The sequence below is a fragment of the Macrosteles quadrilineatus genome, unplaced genomic scaffold, assembly GCF_028750875.1.
Source record: "Macrosteles quadrilineatus isolate MER2022 unplaced genomic scaffold, UCM_ALF_1.0 Scaffold_2__2_contigs__length_208266976, whole genome shotgun sequence".
NCBI lineage: Eukaryota > Metazoa > Arthropoda > Insecta > Hemiptera > Cicadellidae > Macrosteles > Macrosteles quadrilineatus.
In genome coordinates, this window is record NW_026542595.1 from 204,001,216 (window position 1) to 204,026,377 (window position 25,162).

Consider the following 25,162-nt stretch of genomic DNA (forward strand, 5'->3'; position numbering starts at 1 on the left):
ATTTATGCAGAACAATATCGGTCGCCTTGAAATGTTAGGTGTTGTTGGGATTTTAAATGCCTATCGTGAAGGTTTCAGTTCAGATTTTGGCCATGATATTGGTATAATATTATATGGAAGCGTAAGAATTATGTATATGAATTTAGATTACTTATTTCACCAAGGAGGGTTGTTTAAGGTGATAAGGTGTGAGGTTCACTAAACTTGTAGGTAGTTTGTGTTTTTGGTCACTTTTTACATAGAATATAAGTAGGGAGGGGTATACCTTATAATGGAGTAAGATGGACTTTATATCATTACGCACTAAAACCGTTCGTTTCTTTAGACTTTTAATTAGGCTCGGTGATCAACGACAGCTGTTTCTAAAGCGTACAACTATTAAAAAACTGCATTGACTTCTCATGATCGCACTAGTGACCTTCTGATCTGTAAACAATCTTTAACCTCTGAGTAATCCTGCAATTCGTAATAGAGTAAGTATTCCAATTTCCAATGGTGATGCCATTGATTATTGTATATTGAAGGTGACACCTACATAAGCTAAAAGGGCATTGCTCGTCACAAATACCTAGGTACCATTGATTAAATCCATAGTGAATATCATTAAGACCAACAACATGACGCTTTCCATACCGCACACGAGACTAATGTTGGTAAAGTTTGTTTCACAGCTGGTCTTCGACTAATGAGGTCCATTCATTACAGAGATTAGTTCCAGAGATCGGTCCTTGGCTCCAGCTCCAGAGATGAACTTTCTCCAGGGACGTGGTCATCCAGGTGGTCCCAGGGGATCTCCCGAAGATGATGAGGGACTTCCTGCTTCCTGAAGAAACTACAGAGCATCTTCGAGATTGTAGTTACTTTGAAGATTACAGGGAAACGTGTTTGTCTTCCTCAAACTGTTGTTGTAAAAGGTTAGAAAGGGGAAATTTTGAGTGGCTGTAAGTTAACATGCATGAGTCAATTAATAAAAATCAGGTACCGTAGTTATAAAGAAAGATAATGAAGCCCTTATCTTATAAAAAAGTTGGTGCTATTTCATCTAGGCTGTCTAGTTGAGCTATCGGAAATGTTCAAAAGATACGATCGTCCAATTATAGATGACTGTCTTGAGCCCAATGGCTATGAATTAAAAGGCACCTGTAACATTTTAAGCCCAAAGGTTCCTAATGCTGTTATTTTACTCTTGCTTCTCAAAATAATAATATTAGCACTAATATAATACTTTACAGTACTGATCCACATCTGTGCGTAGATTAAACATGAATTTCCCCACAATCTTTCAGGTGAAAGAAGGACTCCTACATACTCCATTTCAAGGTTGCATTATTGGAAAGGTTTGATAGCAAGAAATCTCACTATTATGACGTTAAAAAGTTATCCTGTTGCTAAGTAATTCAACACAAATATATCCAACATTCATTAATTTCGTACTTTAAAATGTCTCCTCCTTCATCAGGTCAAAACTGTCTTGTAAAGAGTGAGAATTAGAAGATTGCCCGGGGCATGAATGGCATAATGCACTATCAACAGTTTCGCAAGTGTCCTATTGACGGCCACGCTATTATATCAGTGGATGTCACGGTCGTCAGCAGGGAGTCATTGATACAGACTTGACAGGGTCGAGGCCACACACGACATACACTGAAGCTGATGAGCTACTTATGATAACACTGAAACGTTAGGTAGGTGGGAATGTAAAGTGATAAAAGATGGGGACCTTAACGGAAGAATGTATTTCAAGGTCAGTGAGAAAATGTATTAATTTTAAGATTTAACTGATTGAATTAGGTTCTGTGAAAGCATAACTGGTTTTGAAGTTAGATCACGGGACCTCTTTTTTGAGGTCCTTCTTTGCTAACTTCTTTCTTTGTATCTTAAGGTTTGGTTTCAAATTACGTTGATCCCTAGACGTGATTGTTAGCGTTTGATATGTCATGAAAATGTTCTTTTGATTTCAGAGAAAAATCTGTGAGTTCTCTTATGGGAGAAATGTCTCTATGATGATTTCCCTAAAAAACAATTAGATTTAAATATTGGTATAGTATATTCTATGTGATCAAAATGTTTATCTACTTATAAATTATGGGTTTTTTGGCAATTAGGTCACATGTTGGTGTAATTTACTTTTTTCATGTGTGCCTAGGAACGGATAGAGTCATACATGTGGTATTACAGAGGTTGGTATCTACAGTTTCAGAGTAAAATGAAAACAAATTGAATATCACAGGGATCTCAATGATAGGAACTGAACAGTCTGACTAGACACATCACATTAGCGGTCCAGTTCCACAGTTCCTTTATGCAGGAAGACCGTGTGTGGATGTGGATCAGTCGGGTGTTCTACCAACTCAATGTATCATATACTAGACTATCACAGTGTCTACAGCACTAGGAACTGTACTAGTCATACATCTAACCTTACGTCCTTTGTTGTTATTTTTAAGTTTATATGTATTTTTATATTTAATTAGGTATTTTTATCTATGCAATAGCAAGTAGGGTGTCTGTCCACTGGAAGTTATGTTATAATTTATATTCTGTATTATTTTTGGAAATAAAGTATGTTTGATTTGATTTGATTTGATCTGACTAGACACATCACATCAATGATTCAGTTCCACAGTTCCTTTGTACAGCAAGACCGTGTGCGGATGTGGACTAGTCGGATGTTCTACCATCACAATGTAGCTTATACTTGACTATCACAGTGTCTACAACACTAGGAACTATATTAGTCATACACCTGGCTAGACATATCACATTAGTGGCTCAGTTCCACAGTTCCTTTGTACGGCAAGACCGTTTGTGGTTGTGGAGCAGTCGGATGTTCTAACATTACAATGTATCATATGCTAGTCTACAGCACTAGGAACTGTACTAGACATACATCTGACTAGACACATCACATTAGCGGTCCAATTCCACAGTTCCTTTGTACAGGAAGACCGTGTGTGGATGTGGACCAGTCGGATGTTCTACCACTTTCGCTCTTCGGTAACTCTTGCGTCATGCCTTCATTTTCCCCATCCACTTTGATAGCACCTGAGCAATCGCATCGACTCATCATCCACAAGATATATAGCGCAATCTTTATCTTGTACGCAATCGTAACCTATGGTGATTCGATTTGGGATTAGGTCAGACGTTCCAACTGCCTTTTGTTTGGTAATCCCGGAAAGTTGTTGGATTTTATTGTAGCTGTAGGAACGAAATTTCGCGAGAGTGTCTTTTACAATGTAACCACCACGATTACTAGAAAAATACCCGGTATGGATCATAAACATAAACAAAATGACGTTGTTGGCCCGAATCCTATACTAATAGCATTGAACATATGTTTTAGCAGTTCCATTTAACCAATGTAAAATTATGTTTATTTTCGGGCCAAAAACGTCATTTGTTGATGTTTATGATCCATACCGGTATTTTTCTAGTAATCGTGGTAACCACCTATCATGAATTCGCGCAAACAACACAAAAGGTTTATGTAAAAAACCTAAAATGCAGGAGAGTTGAATGCAATAAATATGACACGATTATAATGGTATAATGTAGATTTATGTTCAATTTTTAATTATGATCTCTTAGATGTACTCTAATAAACCCTCAACAATCTTCGTAAATAACCGAAATATTTATCCTTTAGAGATGGAAGTAATTTCTCTTAAATACATTTCTCCCTCTACTAAACCCACGTAAGCTTCAAATCCATTAATTTTAGGTTGGAATTTCCTCTTCCAACAACAAGGAAGTTCCCCTAATACACCAACAACAATTAAATACAAAATATACTCTATGAATCTCATATGCAATTAGTATATTTTCTTGTATAGTTACCAAGTTATCAAACATAGCTAATCGTTAGAAATACTGGTACCGATAAACACAAGAAAAGTTGTCAATTAAGATAGTGACGCCACCCAGATGCGTATTTTTTTAAACCCGCATATGAGATAAGGATGAGTGTAGAATAGAGTGAGATGAACAATGTAGCTTTTGTTACTGACTAGAATCAGCTGTTTCTTAGCCAGGATCATTTCATTTAAAGCCCAATCATGAGGAACAGCTGTTTCAAACCATAAATAAGAGCTACTCGATCAAACTGGTGATCTTTTGATTGTTATGCGAGCACTATAACTACTTAGCAACTCAGCCACACGAATCTAAAACCTCATGAGTTAAAAGAAGAAAGACAGCGCTATAGCAATAGGCACGTTTTCAACACTAAGTAACCGTTAGTTACTAAACTCATGCAAACTTTCAACCTATATTAGACATGTGCTAGCCTATCTCATGTCATATCAACAATGGTAAAGCCTTGGAGTTTTGCTTATCTTGATCGAGTAAGTCCGTGGCCGAGTTTTTAAATTAGACGAAACAAGAGACAGACTCTGGTACAACGGGACAGGACCTTTCACCACACACTTACCTATTCTCCCCACAACCATGTGTTTCATTTAATGTTATAGTTTCAATTCATAACTTTGTTCCCCTTTCAAAGTGAGGCCTTTCTAGGTTAGCAGATTTAAAAAAATGATATTCTTGGGGAAATAAAAAAGTTGGGTTGTTAAGTGTTTGCCTGATAATCTGAGGCGTCTCTGGTTCAATTCGACAAAAAAACAGATAATGTTGCTATGTTGTTTATTCGTATTTAAACAAATATAAACAAATGCGTCCCTGTGGTGATATAGTCCAATCATTGGTTGCATATTAAATGCAATCTATTTTAATGATACTGTGTATTTAATTATAAAGTCGCTTGAAAAAAATAAATGTTTATAGCCTATTCTTAATTATGTTTAAATTAAAGAGGGGCTGATAATTATTAGTCCATAGTCAATCAGTCAATAATTTACGTAGACAACGTGTTTAATTTACGTAGACAACGTGTTTTACAAAAAATATTCAAAATTTAAAAGTTGTACAGTAACGTATGTGAAATGCCTCTTGGACTCGTGTATTTAAACCGCTCATAGCAATAGAAATTTAAAACATTTTAGTCCCTGAATTTTATTTTCAATGCCTGCCTTTAAGAAAATGCACTTTTAGTATTTTACTTTTCCTTGAAAGTACCAATAAATGCAGTCTGTATATCTAAAACTTACATAGCCTACTTAAAAAATGTAAAAATACATAGTTATTTTCTATCCAAGCATAGTAAGGGCCACCCAACCCTTTCTTACACTTAACATGGAAAATTACAGAAACTACATCCTAAAATAATTTATAAAAAATCTTGTCTACTTTGATTTGTCTTTTATTATAACATAATAATTATGCGAAGATTGTTCAAAACGTGGCCAATGTCACTATTAGCCTACTTCACCATGTGTCGGCGTCATATGATGACTTCACCCAAATTATAAAACAATTACAGTACACATGGATTAAACAACAAAACGCCTCTCGTGGGATACGTCAATTCAAACCTAAACCTTGGCATAGAAACTGCCCAGGGATTTTCAGTTTGATATTTTAGATAACTGTTTACTCAACAAAATTATACCTATTATTTTTTGGAAGGTTGTTCAAAATCCGTTTAAGGTCGGGTTCACACTATGGTATATACACGATGAAAATCAGGAAAAAGTTTTGTTATATTACCTTCTTAAATCATACAAAAATATTTTCTATAAAATGCATAGTTAATTAAGTGAAAATCTTGACTTAATTGCAGATGATGGTGCTGCTATAAGGGGAAAATATATATTCCAACACTACTATTATTTAATACATTTTTACAGTTATAATTTTCAAATGAAAATTGTAGATATAAGGAAGAAGGTTGACAAGTAGATTGTAATTTTAGAGTAAAGGGGTCGAAGAAAGAAGGAACAAATTAAACGGAAGAGAGAAAATAATAGATGAAGAGAATATGGTAGTAACGACATCAGAATATTTGCAAAATCCTTCGGGGTTTCACAATAATTAATAAATTTTCAGCATTAATCCAAATTAGGAGTTAAGAGAACAAACAATAATTTTGGTAGTGTTAAAATTAATCTCAAAATCAATTACTCTTTTGACGCTGTTTATTGTTTGAAACCAAAATGTAACAAACGGAATAATAATGACTTGTCAAAATCTTTTCAAGACTTGACCAGAGTTGTTTTATATTTTTTAAAGCAGCCCATGATTAATATGAAGGGAGATTCCTTCTGGCTATAAAATTAATTTAGAAAACAATCTCAACAAAAGATTTAATTAAATATCTTCTCTCGCCTGAAGTGCCGCTCTGGTTAGGGCGTTGCCCTCCTGTGATCACCATGCTAGGAGTACCATAGGTTGGAAATTGTTGAGGTAAGTCGTTAATAGCTCTTAGCCTACACATCGGGAATTTACACTGTGCAGTGGACAAATGGGATCAAATTGTAGCTGTTAAATTCCAATTGCAGTATGTCAGACTAGTATATATTCAGTATAATTGAACTAATACCCGGTTTTGTAATCGATCCATGTCTTAAATGACATTTCATCTATTATATCTAAATGATGTCTAAGGATTACAGTAATGGGTATGATTGGGTTTTCAAACTCGAAACTGGGTATACAATTATTCTATTTAAGTTCTTCGAATAACAGTTTGTTTATGAATCAAACGTAATCGTTGTCTGTATTATTTTATATGAACCTATTAAAAATGGCATTGACAACATATCAAAACATATAAAGTAGAGTCAAAATATTTAATGGATATTTAAACATGTTTTATGTGTTTGACTAAATTACGTAGTGACAATCGTTTTGACCAAACAAGGTACCAAGTAAATACTTCACTGTGTAAAAGTAGAATCATCATCAAGCTCAATAACGAAAGACGTTCCTTTAAAAACTGCAATGTGTAAACCAATGACATAACAAATAATTCTAACTCCAAATTCTCTACGAAAAAATCACAACCTCTTATCAATATAGATATTTTAACTCAATTAAATTCTTACCGATAAAATGGTAGCGCAGCAGGCAAATACAGACTTCATGATGCCAGAATATGGTTTGAACACATAATCCAATTTAGTCACTATTCACTATCACTGTCACTGACGTTTATATATCCACTAGGGCAAAAGTGACGTCATATCTCTAGAAATGACAGCACCATTTCCTGCAAGGATGAATGAATGTTTTCCTGAAGATAGTATCAAGATTAAATAATTTCCCTGATTCATCATGCTATATACTAAACAAATCATTAAAATGATAGCTACGAGAAATATTTGTTATGCTTAATACTACTTTTCATCTGTATTTAGTGTTATTTTAATAATAATTGTTTTATGAGTACATTATTGACCACATGTCTACTGATTTAGTGTTGATTCAAAGTTAAGTTGGAAATTTTGTTCGGTCATGTATTGAAACGTGATACGTTTAGCGCAAATTAAAAAGGAAACATATAAGTGATTAACGTTTAGGATAAATCTTAGTTTTCATCAACACTGATTTATACCAAGTGAACATATAACACTGCATTTATTTTTGAGAACTATACAAGTAATTTGGACTGTGACAGTTTCGTAAAATCAAAGTAAAACTACTTATAGTTAAAGCTCTCAATTAATCAGTCAATCACGTCCAACTCAACCTGATTGCGCACTCCATACGCAGCAAACAATTTGGCAGCGCCTTGTAACGCGCGTCAACCCACTTCACGTTCGGCGCTTTTGTATGATCAAAACACAGCTGTGTATGCCGGTCAGAAGAGGCACGACTCAAGACTTTCACACCTCCCGCACACGATTAGGGGACTGGGGAACCCGGGGAATTGAACCTGTGAACCATAGGCACAAAGGACGTGAAATATTCACAAGTGCAATACCGTATGGATTGAAAAATAAACGGTATCAGCAATCAGACATATACTTTCTCCCATTAGCTTATCAACAACCTTAATCATGGGTAAGCAATGAGAGTAACTATGATATTGAGGGTAACAACAACAATGGGAGTAACAGTAAAATCACAAAAGTTGCAGGAACATTTTAACAGTAGTGTTAACAAAAATAATTTTAAACAAAATAGGTTGTACTATTAACATTAACATAGTACATTAACATACAAATGTCAATCAGAACTGTTTTTTATTTAAATTAATTTTTCCGTTTTTCAGGGGGTTTTTATGGGGAAATTACATAAGTAACAATAACTTTTGAATCGTAATTTTACAGGAATGGGAATTCCACCATTGTTTAAAGGGCTACAAAATACTGAATTTGTATCAAAATCGTTTGGGCCATTTTCGAGAAAGTTCGATTTTCCGTAATTTTTATGGGTTTTATGGGAAATCACTATTGAAAATAAAAATTTCGTAGCCTGATGAACATCAAAGCCCACTAGTGTGTGACAACAAAGTAGACACGTTTAAATGTGAGGTGAAACATTAGGAAATCACACATTGAGGAGCCTAGAACAGGAATAGTGGACAATGGACTGATGAAATTATCATTGGTCACACATGAAAATGTGTGTGGATTACGGAACTAGATCGGATGGTTTTCAGTAAGGAACGGTGGAAACGAACTTCAGACATCGGATCAGAGTAAAAAACCGGAACCACAAATAGGACCAAATTGTAATAAGGAAGTAGTCTTCGAGGTTAGAATGTGAACTCAGATTCTCTGTGGTGGTAATCCAAAAAACGAAGGGAACGAACATCGGATGAGACCTCCATGAAACCACTCGTGGGACTAGAATGCATTATCCGGTACAGGATTCTTCAGTAGATAAGTGTAATCGTACCTGAGGACAGAAGGGACGAATTAGGTCATCAGATCGGAAGAATGGGCCACGAAACCACACATGTATGTGTAATAAGTATGTTTATAGCAGAATGTAACTATCTGAGGATAGAAGTTAACTATGAACATCTGACCAAAGGACCCAGCCCACGAAAGTACATACAGGACAAGAATGTATGTTGAAGTCCTCCCTTGATCAAAGTTTTCAGACCCTATGGAACGAATGAAACGAACTTAGAACATTGGGAGGGATGATCCACGAAACTACAGATGGAACCAGTTTGTTTTAAGGTGTACACAATATCAAGATAATCAGAATCTAAAGAATTATACTAACTGAATGATTTTCAGAACCCCACATAGAACTAGAATTTGGTTGTCATCACTCGATATGGGAAACTAGGAACGAAGGAAACGAACTGATACCGTATCCTCACTTGGAACTAGAACGTTTTACGGAAGTCTTTACCAGATAGGTCATCAGCATCTAACAAATATAAACTGCGGACGTCGGATCAGAGGAATGGGCACCGGAACAGGACCGGGAACTGGAGTATGTTTACCGGAAGTCCACACACCCGATCGGCATTACCCAACCGTGCTTTCTCTGGTAGTTATATTCGGTCTTGGCGAAGAGCAAACGAGGTTATGCCCGATTAGGTTTTAGCACATTCAGCGGAAGTTCTAATAGTTCTGAGGAAGTGGTGGTTTTAGTTGGGCATTAGTTGTGTAAGGTTTTACTGGATGTATATTACACGTTGTAAGGAGTTAAATTACATGTTAACTAATTAAATGAAATTTGAAACTTGAAGTTTGAAATTGAGTATGTTCATTGGGGTTTACTTTATAGTAGTTCACGTAAAGATTGCAAACCTTTAAGAGCTTGAAACCCGTTAACCGTATGAATGGAATTTAAGGTAAACAGTGTGAACGTTTGGATTACAATTCAAAAGAAATAAGTGTTTAAGAACCCTAAAAACTTACGGATTGGTTTGACAGAGAGTATTAATGTATAAGCAATTGTTTTATAGAAGGATGAATAAGTTAAACTGAATTTAAATTACTAGTAAAATAACGAAACACGTAGAGTGGATAGATCTTAATTTATACATTTATTAAAAATAGGGTTAAAAGTGTATAATTTTACATTATTTTATCAACAAGTAGTTTCAATTTGCTAAAAACTGTTTATTATCTCCAAGGAAATTTGTTTAAATAATCTTTGCACGATTTAAGTAACTTTATATTATGTGAAATCGCAAGTTGTGTCCTTTGAAACTCAAAAAATATTTATTTTAAGCTTTTAATAGCCAGTCTAAGTAAACTCAATAGAAAAAAAAAAACAATAATAAACATTCGATTTCTTAGGTTGCAAAAATTTGAATCCATTACAAAGAGGGTTTTTGGATTTAATATCGTTCTTATAATTATTTAAATTAATCATTTTTACTTATAAAGTATTTGTGGTAGTTAAAAAAAAATTCTTTAAAAAAACTTTTTAATCAACAAAAATTCTAAATAGAAAATACAAATAAAAATGAAGCAAAATAAACATAAAAAAAATTGGAAATCCAAGCTATACAAAAAAAATTTTATAAAATACTACAAAATATAAATTTAAAACAATACTTAAAAATAAGCAGCATACTATTTCTAAACAACAAACTATCGAAACAACTCAGAGAAAGGAGGTACCCTAAAGACACCCGCACTCCGCACCTTCAACGCCAGTACTAACACTGCCTCCAGCGGTCAGGGGAGAGAGTGAGAGGAGAGGGAGAGAGTGATGATATCACACTGATTACACTCTTATCACTTGACCTTGAGCCTCCCAGCAGGGGTGGCACGCGTCTGTTATCAGAGATGCACTGCATACGCAGCTGGTTACCTCACAAAATCACACATGCTCACGGTCAAGTGTCCTATGTTTAAAATATAATTAAAAAGCTAGCAGCAAAACCCGGCGTTGTTGGGTCAAAATAAAATTCACAATAATGGTAATAAAATATGTTTTTTTGATTTAGTAATGCGGTATCTTTCTTAACTGGTTCAAACTAACAATATCGTTAATAGCCTTTATATAGAAGTATTTTGACCAAGACATATAAAATAAAAAAAATAAAAATGGACCTACGTATCATCATTGACTGAAGCCTTGATTGCAGATAAGTCATAAAATAATTAATTATTGTTGATTCGTGATTCAGCAGCGTGCTTCAGGTACGTCCGATCTTCATAATCGATAGCTCAAATGGAAGATGGTATTTCACTGAAGGTTCTTGGACCAAAACATATAGGATAATGTAATTAGAACTGGTGAAATGCATCTTCAATTGCAATAAGAATTCGAAAAAGATCAATTTTTTTGATCAAGTAATACTGTACAAATGAATTAATATGCTTAATGGCAAATCTATGTGAGCATGACTTTAATGGAAGACCACAATTATGAAAATCGGTCGTGTAGAAGAGCAAAACGAACTCGGAAAAGAAAACCCAATTTTAACTCCCATAAGGAATGTTCAAGGAGGAAGTTGCTTTTGTCCATAACTCGTCAGATAAATTAATTCCGATGCTTGGCTAGAAGAGCCGTACCGACTTGGAAAATAAAAACTGATATTTTGTCTAATATATAGATAGGTAAATAAATATCGGTGCTGCTGTTATAAAGTTTTGCTAGAGTATCTAGTAGGAGTTATCGATGCGTCTTATGGATTGTGCAGCTAACTATCCTTAATTGACTATAATCCTCGTTTATGAGAATCTATCACTGTATGACCCATTGTCAGGGTTTAGCCTTACAGGCACTTGAATGATCCGGGAGTTATCCTTGCTTGAATTTCCTGGAGTGCTATCACTTTCATAAAAGCTAAATTATAGATTATGCAGTCTGATGCAGTCTTACCCATTTTGGATTTAACATATCTTGATTTTAAAAAGAAACGGCTAAACAACTCTTTCGTTGAGTTAAAGAGTGACAGATCACGAATTTGATATATTTTATTCTGAAATCGTTGTTGAAACTTAAATCAAATTAAATCATGAGGTTATGCAGGTAATGTCTGATATGCAGTTTATAGTAACTGGTTTTATAAAGTTTTACTATGATGTATTTTTTAGTTTTGAAATATTTTATTTATTATGAGAGAGAATTGAGAATTTAAAAGCCCATTTGTCATTTAGTTAGGCACTAACACAGCAATATAAGCATTTTCTATTCATACAATTTTAAATATTCGAACAGACGCCGTCTCTGTAGGAACAACAACCACTACAATTTTTCTTTTTAAGATTTGTGTAGAGGTGTTTTTTAGTCCAGTCATCTACTACAGTAGGGAAGATCAATGTCAATACGATTTATAACTTTTTTTGTAATTTTTTTCGCAAGCAACAAATTTTCAAGATGTATAGTACTCTGTCAGTTTTCTTCAAACAAATCCCAAATAATCATCAAGAAGACGTAATAATTTTACGGATTTTAAACATTGCTGATCTTCACAACTACTCAAGACGATTCAACCAATTTAAAACTGTTTGATGTCAGCTCACAACGGTAGAGCTAATTTAAACTGATCGCTCTATTCATATTATAATAGGCCCATTACTTTGAGACAATAGAAGTCGGATCGAGGAGGTGGACCGGCAATGAACTTAAACTTGGGAGAAAGCACGGTTAAAACAGGTCGTCGATTGGTGCCTATCTTGGAGGGCCGCGAAAAAGTGGTCTTGTACTTCAATGAGTAGTACACAATTGTAAAAACTGGTTGATTAATGCTAGATGTTGTGAAAGTTTAAACATACCTTACTTTAATTGTTCTTCCCCTATATAGTCTACTGCTTGTTTTTGTGTGTTTAGCTCGGTTTAGCTATAGTATACTGTTTTGGGATGATACATTTTGTGCTTAGGGATTTTTAAGAGTTGTTGTTTGGTTTTTAATTAAAAACCAAATGTCTGGGTTTATTGTTAATATGTTGACTTTTAGTTATGGAATAAAAGCATTATTTGAAGGAATTCGTCTACTTTATCTAAAATGTTTTTATGCTTATAAATTATTCAGGGATAAATTTGTTCAAAGTTAGCAGTAAATGAATAAATGTAGATCAGTTTACGAAATGGATGGAAAAGTAAAATTAACACAGTTTAAGCACTTTTCGAAACCAAACATGGCTGCTTTATATAGTTTGACTATTAATAATCGATTCTGGTTAAATAATCAGATTGTCTTAGTTGTTACCAAAACCTTTCCATTTCTCATTCAATTCTCAGCCTCATTTATGTTTGCCTTAGACTACCATAGTTTGTTGACGTCCCGGTCTCAGTATTGTAAAATCTGTAAATAGAGCAATAATTGCGTTTGAGTAATCACTTTAATCACCTTAAAAGACCCTTTTAGAAAAATATTGATAGGATAAAGTTCATAAGACAAAGCATCAGATGCATGGTTAACGCACACAACTTTCCTTGGTCACGGGGTTCACAGTAAGTAAAAAAAATAATTGTAGAATACCAGGTGCCCTAGACAAAAAGACGTAAGCTTTCCCTAGTGAAATATAGATAAATGGTACACGATTTTTAACTCATATTTACTGACTCATTGTTCCATGCGAGTTAACATTTTACCTGATACTATGACCTTTTACGCATCATACGCGAATGAGAAATACATCTTTTGAATAATTACCTAGATGATGATTCTCTGAGAAAACTCACAAATTACTTGAAACAATCGCAAGTACAGGTGAGTACGAGGATACCACGAGGCCACGGGAAGCGACCAATGACAGAAGCCCGGGCGACGTTTCGCTTGCGTTACAATGCAACAGCCGTCATCAGGGATTAGTTATCAAACTATAACTATATACTGATATAGCTGGATATTATGAGCTGTGATCATTGGATTTTTAATGGCTAAAAAACTGAGGGTCTGGATCAGAAACAATGCTACACAAGGAACTTGTGGAACACACTCATATCTTCCATGCATATTTAGGTAAAAATATTCCTTTACATTTTCGTCTGAGATGCTAGAGATATTTTGAATAAGTAACGTTCCACACTCCAAGACTTTACAATTATGTCTCTTGAACTTTAAGATGTTTTTTAATCCCTCATAATCTTAATAAAAAAAATCTGTAGTACGTAGGCCTACTACTATAAGCATTTAATTTCGAACTTTTTGCAGACAACTTATCCTCTATAGTCTTCATATCTATATTTTATATCTAATATAAATTGTGATAGAGAACTTCTTCTATTCAGATTATTACAAGAACTCGCCCAGTAATAAGTGCCAATATTAGTCACCAGTGTTAGTGTGGTACTAAGTCTTAGTACCACGAATACTTGGAAAGAACCGGTATGGGTCATAAAAATAAACAAATGACGTTTTTGGCCCGAAAGTAAAACAAACCATAAGTTAATAATCAATGATATTAGTATAGGGGGTTTGTTTACTTTCGGGCCAAAAACGTAACTTGTTTATGTATATGATCTATACCGGGTCTTTTTCTAGTATTCGTACTTAGTAGGCTACTATGGCTAAAGGAGGATTATTTCATGTTGATCATTTAAACTTTTTTAATGGTCATTAGCATTAGTTTCGCTAATTTACTTATACGACTTTCATAGATTAGGTTAATTTTGGTAATTAGTTTTCGTTGCCTCTTGAAAAATATTTTGGTTTACAATAATTAGCTTAATTCACGATTGTTAATTTCGGCTTTCATGATTTACAATCTTTCTCTTATTGAATATCAATTAAATTTAATACACTCTAGTTTTTTTAGTATTTACACATACAAAAAACTCTTATTGAATATCAATTAAATTTAATACACTATAGTTTTAGTATTTACACATACAAAAAACTCCTAAAGATGTTATACTTTTTATAGTTGCAATTAAAAGTACATAATTTACACACCGAAAACGCAAATTTGTTTGCTTTGCAGTTATGTGTTTGTCTGTACGTGGATAACACATAAACATCGGTGTTAGTCAAAACACGTGATGATTAATTATGTTTTTGTTTGGCTTTTCTTGTTATTGCTAATATATCAAAAATTAATCCGTAGTGTCATTAATTATTATTGAATGGCTTTTGGTAGATGAAGTTCTGAAATACGTAATGTTCTTTTCACATCAAGTTATACTTATATGCTGAACTACAGCTTATAGGTGGTGGACTCAGATCCATTGGATCATGACATTTTCACATAGCTTAAGTTTATTGGCGAATGTCGGGATTCGAACCAGAACCATCAGGTCAGAAGTCCCGAGTTTCAACGATAAAACCTACGTAACGTACCCACACGTAATACAGCAATTTAACATTACTCATCTTTCATGCGCACCAAATACGTCAATGGACACCTTCGGACTTGGGTCACTTGGGTGTTTGTTTTTATTTCCTATGACGTCATCAATACGTTGGCGTTAAATTGCAGTAGAGACAAAGAGTTTACTGAGTATTAATATCATTGAGTATATATACACTATTTGCAATAATCAATGCTAGTATACTATGCATCTTGTATGTATAAAAGTCGTAATTGTCAATACAGTAAGTCGTTATTTTATTGAAACCACTTATATTATTATACATATTCTTCAATATACTTGATATACACCAACTGAGTTTTAAATCTGAAATATACTGTTGTAATATTACTTTGTATTGGATTTGTTATCTTCGGGTTTTAAATTTAAAGGTTCGAGTTACCCTGTGTTATTATTTGAGCTCAACAGAGATACGCAATGTAACATCTGTTGTAGTTTAGTAGTAACTGCAGTTATTTTATGCCAACTAAATTAATTACATCTTCAGAGTAGAACACCGAGGTCTGCGTTTGCATGCCCCATTTGCTATTTGATACAAAAACGTACTCCTGTACATTATTCAAAGCTTATGATGGCACTGCTGTTACCCCATTTCTATTGTGTGATTGTAAACGGAAAAAAATAAATCGTTACGCTTATTGAACATAAATATATGATTAAATTGTTTCTTTGAGCACGATTATATGAACTTTCATAGAAGTTCTTAGTTTACGTACGTAACCCCTACGTTTCAATGATACTAGCCAGCGTTTTTCTCAAAAAGTATAAAATAAATGGCTGACTAAAAATGCTTTATTATACGCAACTATACGCAACTGTCTTATCTTAGAGTATAGAGGGTCACTTATTATATTCCACGATCTTGAATACAAAATATTTTTAAATATTTTTTTACTTTCGTACACTTAAACTACAATTATCTAGACACATTTGTAACCAACTTCAAAACTTTACCAAATTGTTACCCCTTAAAGATTTACAACGTTCAAATTGTTTCATAAAGATTTATAGAAGTCATTTGTGTTTAAAATTAAAATTAAGTTTGAAATTATGTGCGCTTTTTTAGTTTCGAACTATTAAATGTTTATGTGTAATAAATAACTATATAGCAGCACCCTTTTTTACTGTTCATTTACAATTTTATTTAAATCAGTTTGTTAGTGATTTTTTCCACTTTTTAACGCTACACGAGTCATTTGCCTTTTCAAAGGGGTACAAATACAATTAACATCAAATTTTAAACTAATTTCTCTTATCTCAAATTTTTTTTTATTGTACTAATTTTGTTGACTTACCCATATCGCGGGATAGAGAGGTGAGATCCCCATGACGAGGCGCGCACAGTCACCGGTAGACTGGCCTGGACAGCTCGGGCACACGCCCCCGTGGCTGTCCAAGGTCTCCGCCCTGATAACACAACCACAAGCCAACCAATTTGGCCACCATTCAAGATTTTGACGAAATTTTTTGATTGGAGGTAAAATGGAAATGTGGCGATAACTGTTTGGCTCAATTTTGTTATAGCGCTCCCATGGGGTATTTATATGTAGTGTTATGCGTTAAAACCGTAAATGTCAACACAACTTTTATAACACGTTTTCTAATCATTTTCGGGGAAATTTATGTTACATTACTTATATTTAAGTTTTTTTCTAGCCTTTGATGAGCATTTTTAATGAAACATTTCAAAATATATTACATTCCATATTAAAAGTGAATACATTTAGTTAAAACGAAATATACTGCCATACGTTTTAGTAAACGGCCAAAACACTGATCGTGTTACTATATATCGACGACCTTATGTAAAAATGGTCATTTTTTTCCAAATGACAAATGCCATCTCCCTAATCCGTTCGGAATCGAACCTGGAACCCTCAGAATCGAAGGTTAGCCCTGTTACCACTCGGCTACCAAGTTCATAATTGGATGGTATGTTAGACACCATACAAAAAGGAAGAGTGTTATTTCTCCTTTACTATGCTCAGAAACAGTTAGTTAATATACAGTATGTAATTGCAATGTGTGCAAGTAATTGAGGTAGAAAATACGTAGCTTGTAAAGATAGCTAGACTCATAATGGCAGGATGTAGTTGTGTAAGTGACATGTGTTAAGTAAGTTTTGTAAATACTTTACTGTCATGAGTTACCGAAAGGTATTGTTATAAACTTAAAAGCTTCTATGCAGTGAATTGGATGGGTAATTTATTATAATAGTATGATAAAGATTTAGGGATATGGTTTTACGAAAAATTAAATGCATTATGTAATTATCAATCGTATGCACGCTGATATTTTAACGTAATAAAGAGTTTATCTTGTGCTCAAACCCTGGATGCAGATTATTTGGTATTCACAATTAAAATACATATACTGGAATTACATTAGATCTTGGAATTATATGGCGAATATACACTGATTTTAGTAGCTCTATTAAAACTTCATTTGGAGCTATAAGATATTTTACATGTCTTAAAGCAAGTTAGTAATTAGATATTTTTCTTAATGTCTGGCCATTTTAACTTTTTAGTTAATTTCCAAAATAGCTGTAGAATTTCCTCTAATCAGGGTTTGATGGTCTCAGTTGAATTACACACTTTTATAATGACCTGGTATCGCATTTTACACAGAACGGGTGATACTTCCTATCGTGCTTCAGTCACACACCAGCGTTCAAGTCTTTCTCAACCTATTCTCAGCGGTTGTTTATAAAAACGATTTCACCCGATTTCGTATTCGTTCACAATAATCTTGGCAAAATGTGTTTATTGTTTCACTAAATATAGATCTTTAACTTCATGACAGTTAACAAATTCTATAATCCCTTATTAATATTGCTGGTTCAATGTGTCACAAAGTGTATCAACGTTTTGCAGCAAAACAGGAAGATTTTCAATGGTTCTTGAAAATCCTTGATATTTGTGATTGTGAAAATTGGTTTGTGTTTCTGAGTTACAATATTTCTATACGTTATAATACGATTGCCTTTCATGATCAATTAAATTATTATACTGTATGTCACACTATTGACTTTAAAATTTTGAAGCACACATCTAAAGTTGTCAACGCAAGAAATTTGGATGAACCAAAATACAGAAGTTTTAAAAATGTTGATATTTGCAAATTTTGCATAGTTTGTTCACTTGTTTATTGTTTTGTAAATCTCTTTTTGATTAGTGCGTCTAAACATTCGGTACACTTCTTAGGTTTTGAATAATGTAGTAAGTGTAATTTCCTTAATGTTAATGCTGTTAGAACTATCTATGCGACTTCTAAATCCATACATTCAAATCCTCCCTTCTCGACGTGTGTTTTATCAAACACATTGTTGCGTTTTTGAAGATGATGCCAATCTAAAACAAATCCACACCAATTCCTCCCCAGAGGCGTGGGCTCCAAAAGGCGACATCGTCTGGCAAGTTTCACCCACGTTGGGCTTAAACCCGTTAACACATTCAGACTATAAATCCTGCAGTGTAGGAGAAGAGACAGTTCAATGGCCTCTGCAAAGATTTAACAAAAAGGATTTTACGTAAATGGAATATTAATCCAAATTTAACATTGGTCAGGTTGTTGGATTAGTACTTTATTCGTTGCCAAAAACTGCTTATATCTTGATTACTTCAGATTTTTCAAACTATTTTAGTCTGTATCATCCTTTGTAACAAGTAAAACTTTCTGAGATTGAAATAAATTTAGTAGTTGGGACCAATAAAACAATTTTGACAAAAGAAATAGGCTATAAATGGAGGTCATAAAAAACACAAGTTCTAGTTCTAAGTTAGGCTGATAGAGTTTCAATTCTGAAAAAAAGTGAAGTGGATGAGGGTAACATTATATGGTAAAAGTAAAACACAGTATCGTAATTATTATTTATACATTTAATCACAAAAAACATAAATTTAAATATAAATAAACACAATAACAAGTTTTTAAAATGTTCCCAACAGGCTGCATACCTTATCTCTCCGTATGTTTGAGAGATTAATCTGAAATGAAAATAAAATGGCCGCATCAATAAGATACTAAGTACAGTTTTAAATATTGTGTTAATTTTCTTTTATGCATGAAAATAGTTAGTAGTTAGTTAGTGTATTGAATAATTATAATTAATTGAACAATACTATACTTTTGACATAAAATAAAAATACTACAAATTTGTATCATTTTTCAAAAAAATACGTAAATTAACTTCATAGATTAGTCTATAAGTTGCTAAATCATTTTGAATTAATTTGCTTTCCAAGATTGTAAAGGTTTAATCTCATTTTCAAATAATCCACCACTAAATAAACCTTTTATAAACACGATTTAACTCAAATCTAAAAACAAAACACAATTCAACCAATTAATCAACCTAATCAAGACATTAGACGGATTCAATCATTTCTCAGGGTTATCTTACACAATTCACAGTTCATTGTTGTAACTCGAACTCGATCAATCTCGAATCGATCGTTGATTCGATTCAATTTCAATTAGTTGTTGCGGCAAGGCGACCAATTCGTGAAGAGTGAAAGTGGATCCTTATAGAGCATTGTCTGAGTTTGGACTGCCTCCAGACAATAAGCGGTTTGGTTCCTCACTGGTTTTAATGATCCTTTTGAACCATATCGGGACGGTTACGTGGGCAAAGATCGTTTAAATCGCAACAGATGTCGTTTAAAGGTGAGACCTAACCAGGAAGTAGGGCTTTAAATATGGTTAAGATTAAAGAACGTACAGTAAAATCTGTTACTACTATAAAAACATACATGTTGGTGCCTATTTAATGTTGGATTAGACATTGACCAATATTAGACAAATATTATCATGTGCCCCTTTTTCATACGTTTTATAGCACTCAATTTTTGTTGATGTTTAACCTTACAAAAAAGGGTTGTACAACGATAGGACCAGCTGTAGCAAAGCAATTTAGTTGCTTAGGGTCATAAAAGTGTCAAGATTTCTGCTTAGTATTGAGAGCCTCCAAGCTGAAGCTGATTTAGGGAACCTGACCTAGCCTTTAAACATATTCCACCCCAACCAAGGAAGGGAATTCCCCATACCAACTCTACGAACCATTTCTCTCTCTTGCGTGCCTACCATCCTCTTTGAAAGATAGATGACACTCCGAAGAAAAAATAAGAAAATAAAGGATACACGTCATCCCCTTTCAAAGAATTTTCTATAAGTAGAAGACAATTAATTATAGAAATCTCGAAGATGTAAGAAACCCGATAGGAGAGACCGATGCATGAAACACGATAAATGACAAGAAGAGAAGAAGTAGACACGCTAGATATTTGATTCGTCCGACAGTAAAAAATATTACTCTTCGCTACATGACCTGTCAGCGGATCGTTTTAAGTTCGATAACATCTGTGGACCTTGTATTCAAAATGAAAATTTTAATCCAACGTGTTTGCGAATTGTATGGCTACTAGTTGTTAACCTAACATACATATTTTAAATAGAGAATTTCTGTGCTCTTTGATTGTTCTTTATATCGATTAGAAGCTTCACATCCAAGTATTCTACAAAATCCTGTGATTTAACTTGTAACTCGTAATTTCCATTAGATTTTCATTGGGCGATCAGCTGATTTACTAATAATATTAGTTTGTACTTTATTATGAAAAAGGCCCCTGGTGTCCATAAATATTCATCGGGTTTTAAAATACTTTATTGAACTTACTGATAAATGAATGCTACTTCAAGGCTACCCTAGAAGAGCTAAGCAAGGCCCCTAGTGGGGCCTTGAGCTAAGTCATCCTCAGCACAGTGACCAATCCAACCACCAGGATCAAAAAATGGGAAACAAAAAGGGAAACAATGAACAATGAACATCACCTTATGATTATAAATCTTAGAAAAAATTTTCTTTAACCACGAGTCAGTCACAGTGTCGTGGGAAAAAAACTAAGTGATAAATATCTAGTTAAACCCGATGATTATTTTATGGATACCCGGTATCTATTATTAATTTTATTTTTCATAAAAACATGACTCCCGACAAAAATATGTAATTCGTGTTAGCTATTCAGCTAATGTGAATTTTTTCGTGCAATGTAGGACACCTAAGAGTATCTTCCAAAACTGTGCGAGGATATACTATCACAATTTTAAATATGGATTTGGAATATTATAAGAACTAAAAGTCCGAATAACAACTCAACAACAATTTTAAAAAACCCTTTCATAAAATTGATGAAGTACGGTTATGATTTTTAGTACCTCTTACAACCATTCTCACTTGAATATGTAGGTCGTATTACCTCTATTAAACGTTTACTGAACGATTTTCACAATCAATTATGTGGTTAGCTCTATAGGATAGGACATGAAAAAGTTACCATCAGAGATCTGATACTATCGACTATGAATCATCGGGTGAGTGACCCATGTTTTTGTGTTAGTGTCTGTGTGTGGGTCTCTGGACCGTTTTACCGCAGATTCCCTACAAGGTGTGTGGGTGTGTGCGTGTGTGGGTGGTGCATTTGTGGGTAGAACCGCTCATCTTGTCACTTTGTACCCATTTAAGGCACGCATCAGATTGTTAACTAATGTGCCTATTTCGCTCTTCTCGTTGCGTCTGAAGCGCCAACGCCTTGTAGATTAACTGATCGAACAATGGGAACCCTAGAGCTCAGGAGGAATCTTTGTGCGATGGAGAACTTTTCCGATATTGGATAAATTTTCGTCTCTGGAAGCTTGGTTGGGCTTTTTGGTACTTTTTGAGTGGAGAATGTTTAGGGTGCTGGAAGACATTTTGGACACTGAAAGTTACTTCCAGTGCTGGAAAAATCGTAGAACTAAAAAAAAACGTGTGCTCGGCATCCCTTAAAGTAGGCCTACTGGAGAACTCATTTTTAATACTTAAGATTTAACTTACCTACGTATTATTTTTTACGTAACTGTATACTTATGACAAAATAAGTGCCATGCGAACGTATTTAATTACATATTAGTGTATTTTTTAACCAACTCCTCAGGCGAATAAAAAATATCCAGAACTGAAGAGTCCTTTTAAAGATGAAGAGGACTTCAAATTCTGGAGAGCTATTGAGTTAGAGTTGATAAGTGCTGCCAAGTAATTCTCATAGCTTTAAGATTGTCCGACATTACACTTTGATGACACAGGCTCGTGATTCGCCCAGATCTGAAACATTACAGTCTATTGGTTGTATGCTACAGTTAGTTTCAAATTACGTGAGTTCGATCGTTAATAGACCCACACATGTTAGTTGACATGATATTACCAACAACACTGTATTACAAATCTCAAAGAGTTTTCAGAAGAACAAAGCTCCATTAGAAAATGTCATTAATTAGAATTTAAAAGGCCTTACCCTTGCCTTGTTGGACGATATAAGGAACAAGAAAGTTTGAATAAAATCTAAGATATTTCAGTATCTACAAATCTTCATTGGCATGTCCACGGGTTAGTCACACACTCGAGCATAGCAGATCTAATTATACAAACCATGTGTCACCGCCACTCCTCGACACCTCACTATGATCTAATGCTACAAATTGCTTCCATATCTGCATTAAACATAACTTTGCACTTCCGTACTGCTTCGCTGGTTACTGTGTCCTTGTTTACGCTCCAATAAATATTACAACTTGTTTGTCAGTTATAATTTGTTTTCCATGTCGTGATTTGTTGGGGAAGACGTGGTAACCTGACTTGGTAAAGCTGTCAATTAAAATTTTAACATGAAATTAGGGTAAAGATTCCAAGGTAAGAAAATATCGGTCTATGATTACAGTGTTATACTTGAAGATAGAACATTTTATAATGTCTCTAATGGTTTCATGATCCAACACTTTTACAATGGCAGAAAAGAAAAGAGGGCGAAAAAGACCATAGAAGGGTAACTATTTCAAGTGTTGCCTATCACGCTGTCTGGACCAGGATGTTCTTTATATTTTATAACCGTGTCTCTTGTCCAGTACTTCTTTGGCTACTTGACCCTATGTTGATTGAAATATTACTTTGGGTCCTGTTAGTAAGCGATGAAGGCTCGTTTTGTAAGTTTAGGATGACTTTACTTTAGGGGTTAGGTAAATTCTAATAAACAGTAACAGTTCACCCTGATTGCAAGGCATTGCAAAGGCAAAACAATAAACTGTTTATTTTAATGTTTTAACTTTTTAATTATTATTATTTATTTTATTTTGTTAAGGCTAATAGATCAAGAGGTCTTTTCCTATTATTCTGCATGTCAAACATTTAAAATCCTATCCCTTGACGTGATTTCAGTGGCCTAAAAGTAGTGGTGTCTTGGCTAAAACCTACTGTGGCTGTTTTAGGACTATGTCCTCTTCAGCCAATTCTGTCCCTCCACAGACTTTTGCCTTTTCTTTTGTCTCTGAATATCCCTGACACAATTCCCAGACGCATCTCTATCGTCTCACGCACAGACGCACACACGCCTACAGTAGGCTTTCGTGACTTCGTTAAAAATGAGTCAGATTTATCAACTTCCTCTGGGTTTTTATTTGGTACAAGGCTAACACACGATAAGATTAATGTTAAGGCAAACAGATTATGAATGAGGAATCCTTGTATTTGTTTATTGTCTTTGTATTTAAATTTTCTTCGATGAGGATAGAAATTGTGTTGAGATTTAACCTAAACCCACCAAACAGTATTCTGAAAACTTGTCTTAGTAAAGTTATGGGGTTTAGTTTTGGGTGTTTGTAGTTGCATATCCTTAGCAGTTCTAGTTTTCTACGAATTCGGTGCAAAAATCAATGTCTCACTAAATCATTCTCAGTTACACAAAGAACGAACATCTGTGCAAAATGAATCTGCACACACTCGAATGTCAAGTATAATTGTCAAATGAACACACGTCAAAGTAATATTACTTGACATTGCAGAAGTCACCGCATATTTTTGCAGCCCTGGCCTGAAATAAGTAATTTTGTAACACTATTAGGTAAACAGATGTGAGGGTCAAAGTCTGCGGTGGGCGCTGGGCGTGAAGCTGGGGGGCGCCCAAGGTTAAGCCGCCTAGGCGCCCTGCCATGCATTGTCCTACCGGGTCTTCCTCTTCCTTGGGGCGCTAGCCTATGTTATTGTGAATTTAAACATTGTATGTACTATCGCTGTAATTCTTGGATGGACGTTGTAATCAACCTTAAAGTTAAGAATACAATGGAAACTCCATGTACAGTATCGAAACTTAAATTTATTTAATTAAAATACAAAATTGATGGTAAAAGAAAATAAGGCGTTCACAATAAAGTTTACAATGAGTGGGGAATGAATTTACTAATGAAAGCTTTAGGCTAAGCCTATTACAATAGTTCAAATTTAGGTTCAGGTGTTATAATTTATTGCTTGGATCTTTATCTCAGGTGGGGTGATCGAGCGGCATCTGAATTTAATCTTGTGATTTTAAATAGCCTAATTAAAATTTTGTTTTGAAATATAAAATAGGTTCAAATTATTTTCTGATTGGTTGTTTTAATGACTTGATTAGTGTTTCTTGACTTTTAAATTCTGGTACAAATGTTCAAAAGTTAGGCCTAAAATGTTTTAATGGCTTCCAAGGATAGAAAATGTCTACTGAAGTGACCTCACCAAAAATTGATGTCTTCTTCACGGTAAATTTCTTGATGCAGTAATTATTAATGTTCTTAACAAGGATGGTTCTTCTTTAATCGAATTTCAATAATTTAGGTTCAAATATAGGCACTTTTTTTATAAATTTTGATATTAAAATATGTAGTATCCAATTTACATCTTCATACTAGCTCAGCTCTCTTGAAAGTGATGAAGGTTTGATGCATTTTTGTATTCACACATGTCAATGCTGACTTAATCACAAAAAATTGTAGGCCACTGTTCACACATATATCATAACAAATTTCATTTGCTATAGAGCTATATTTGAATTTTGAAAAAATATTTAAATAAAATTATATTGAATTTGAAGCAATTTTGTTTCAAAAGTTATAGGCTCTTATATATTTACATGAAATTAGGTTATTTGAAAATTTTCTATATTATATTGTATTAAATTGATTACCTATTGGTCTGCATGGACAATTAATTATTATATATAGTTTGAAAAGGGAGATGGAT

General features: G+C 34.0%; 1 protein-coding gene across 2 annotated transcripts in view; it reads right to left on the minus strand.

Moving 5' to 3' along the window:
- LOC128986244 (uncharacterized) overlaps positions 1-16,484 on the minus strand; it is a 40,912-nt gene extending 24,428 nt beyond the window's left edge. Inside the window, exons 1-2 of one of the 2 annotated variants that reach the window (XM_054406484.1) lie at positions 10,437-10,452; positions 6,945-7,132 (exon numbers count right to left, since the gene is read on the minus strand). In XM_054406484.1, coding sequence (XP_054262459.1) covers positions 6,945-6,983 — 39 coding nt within the window. In that variant the 5' untranslated portion in view covers positions 6,984-7,132; positions 10,437-10,452. Of the gene's footprint in view, positions 1-6,944; positions 7,133-10,436; positions 10,453-16,376 lie in introns of those variants that run through there. The other variant, XM_054406486.1, reaches the window with a different exon arrangement.
- Positions 16,485-25,162: the final 8,678 nt, after the last annotated feature.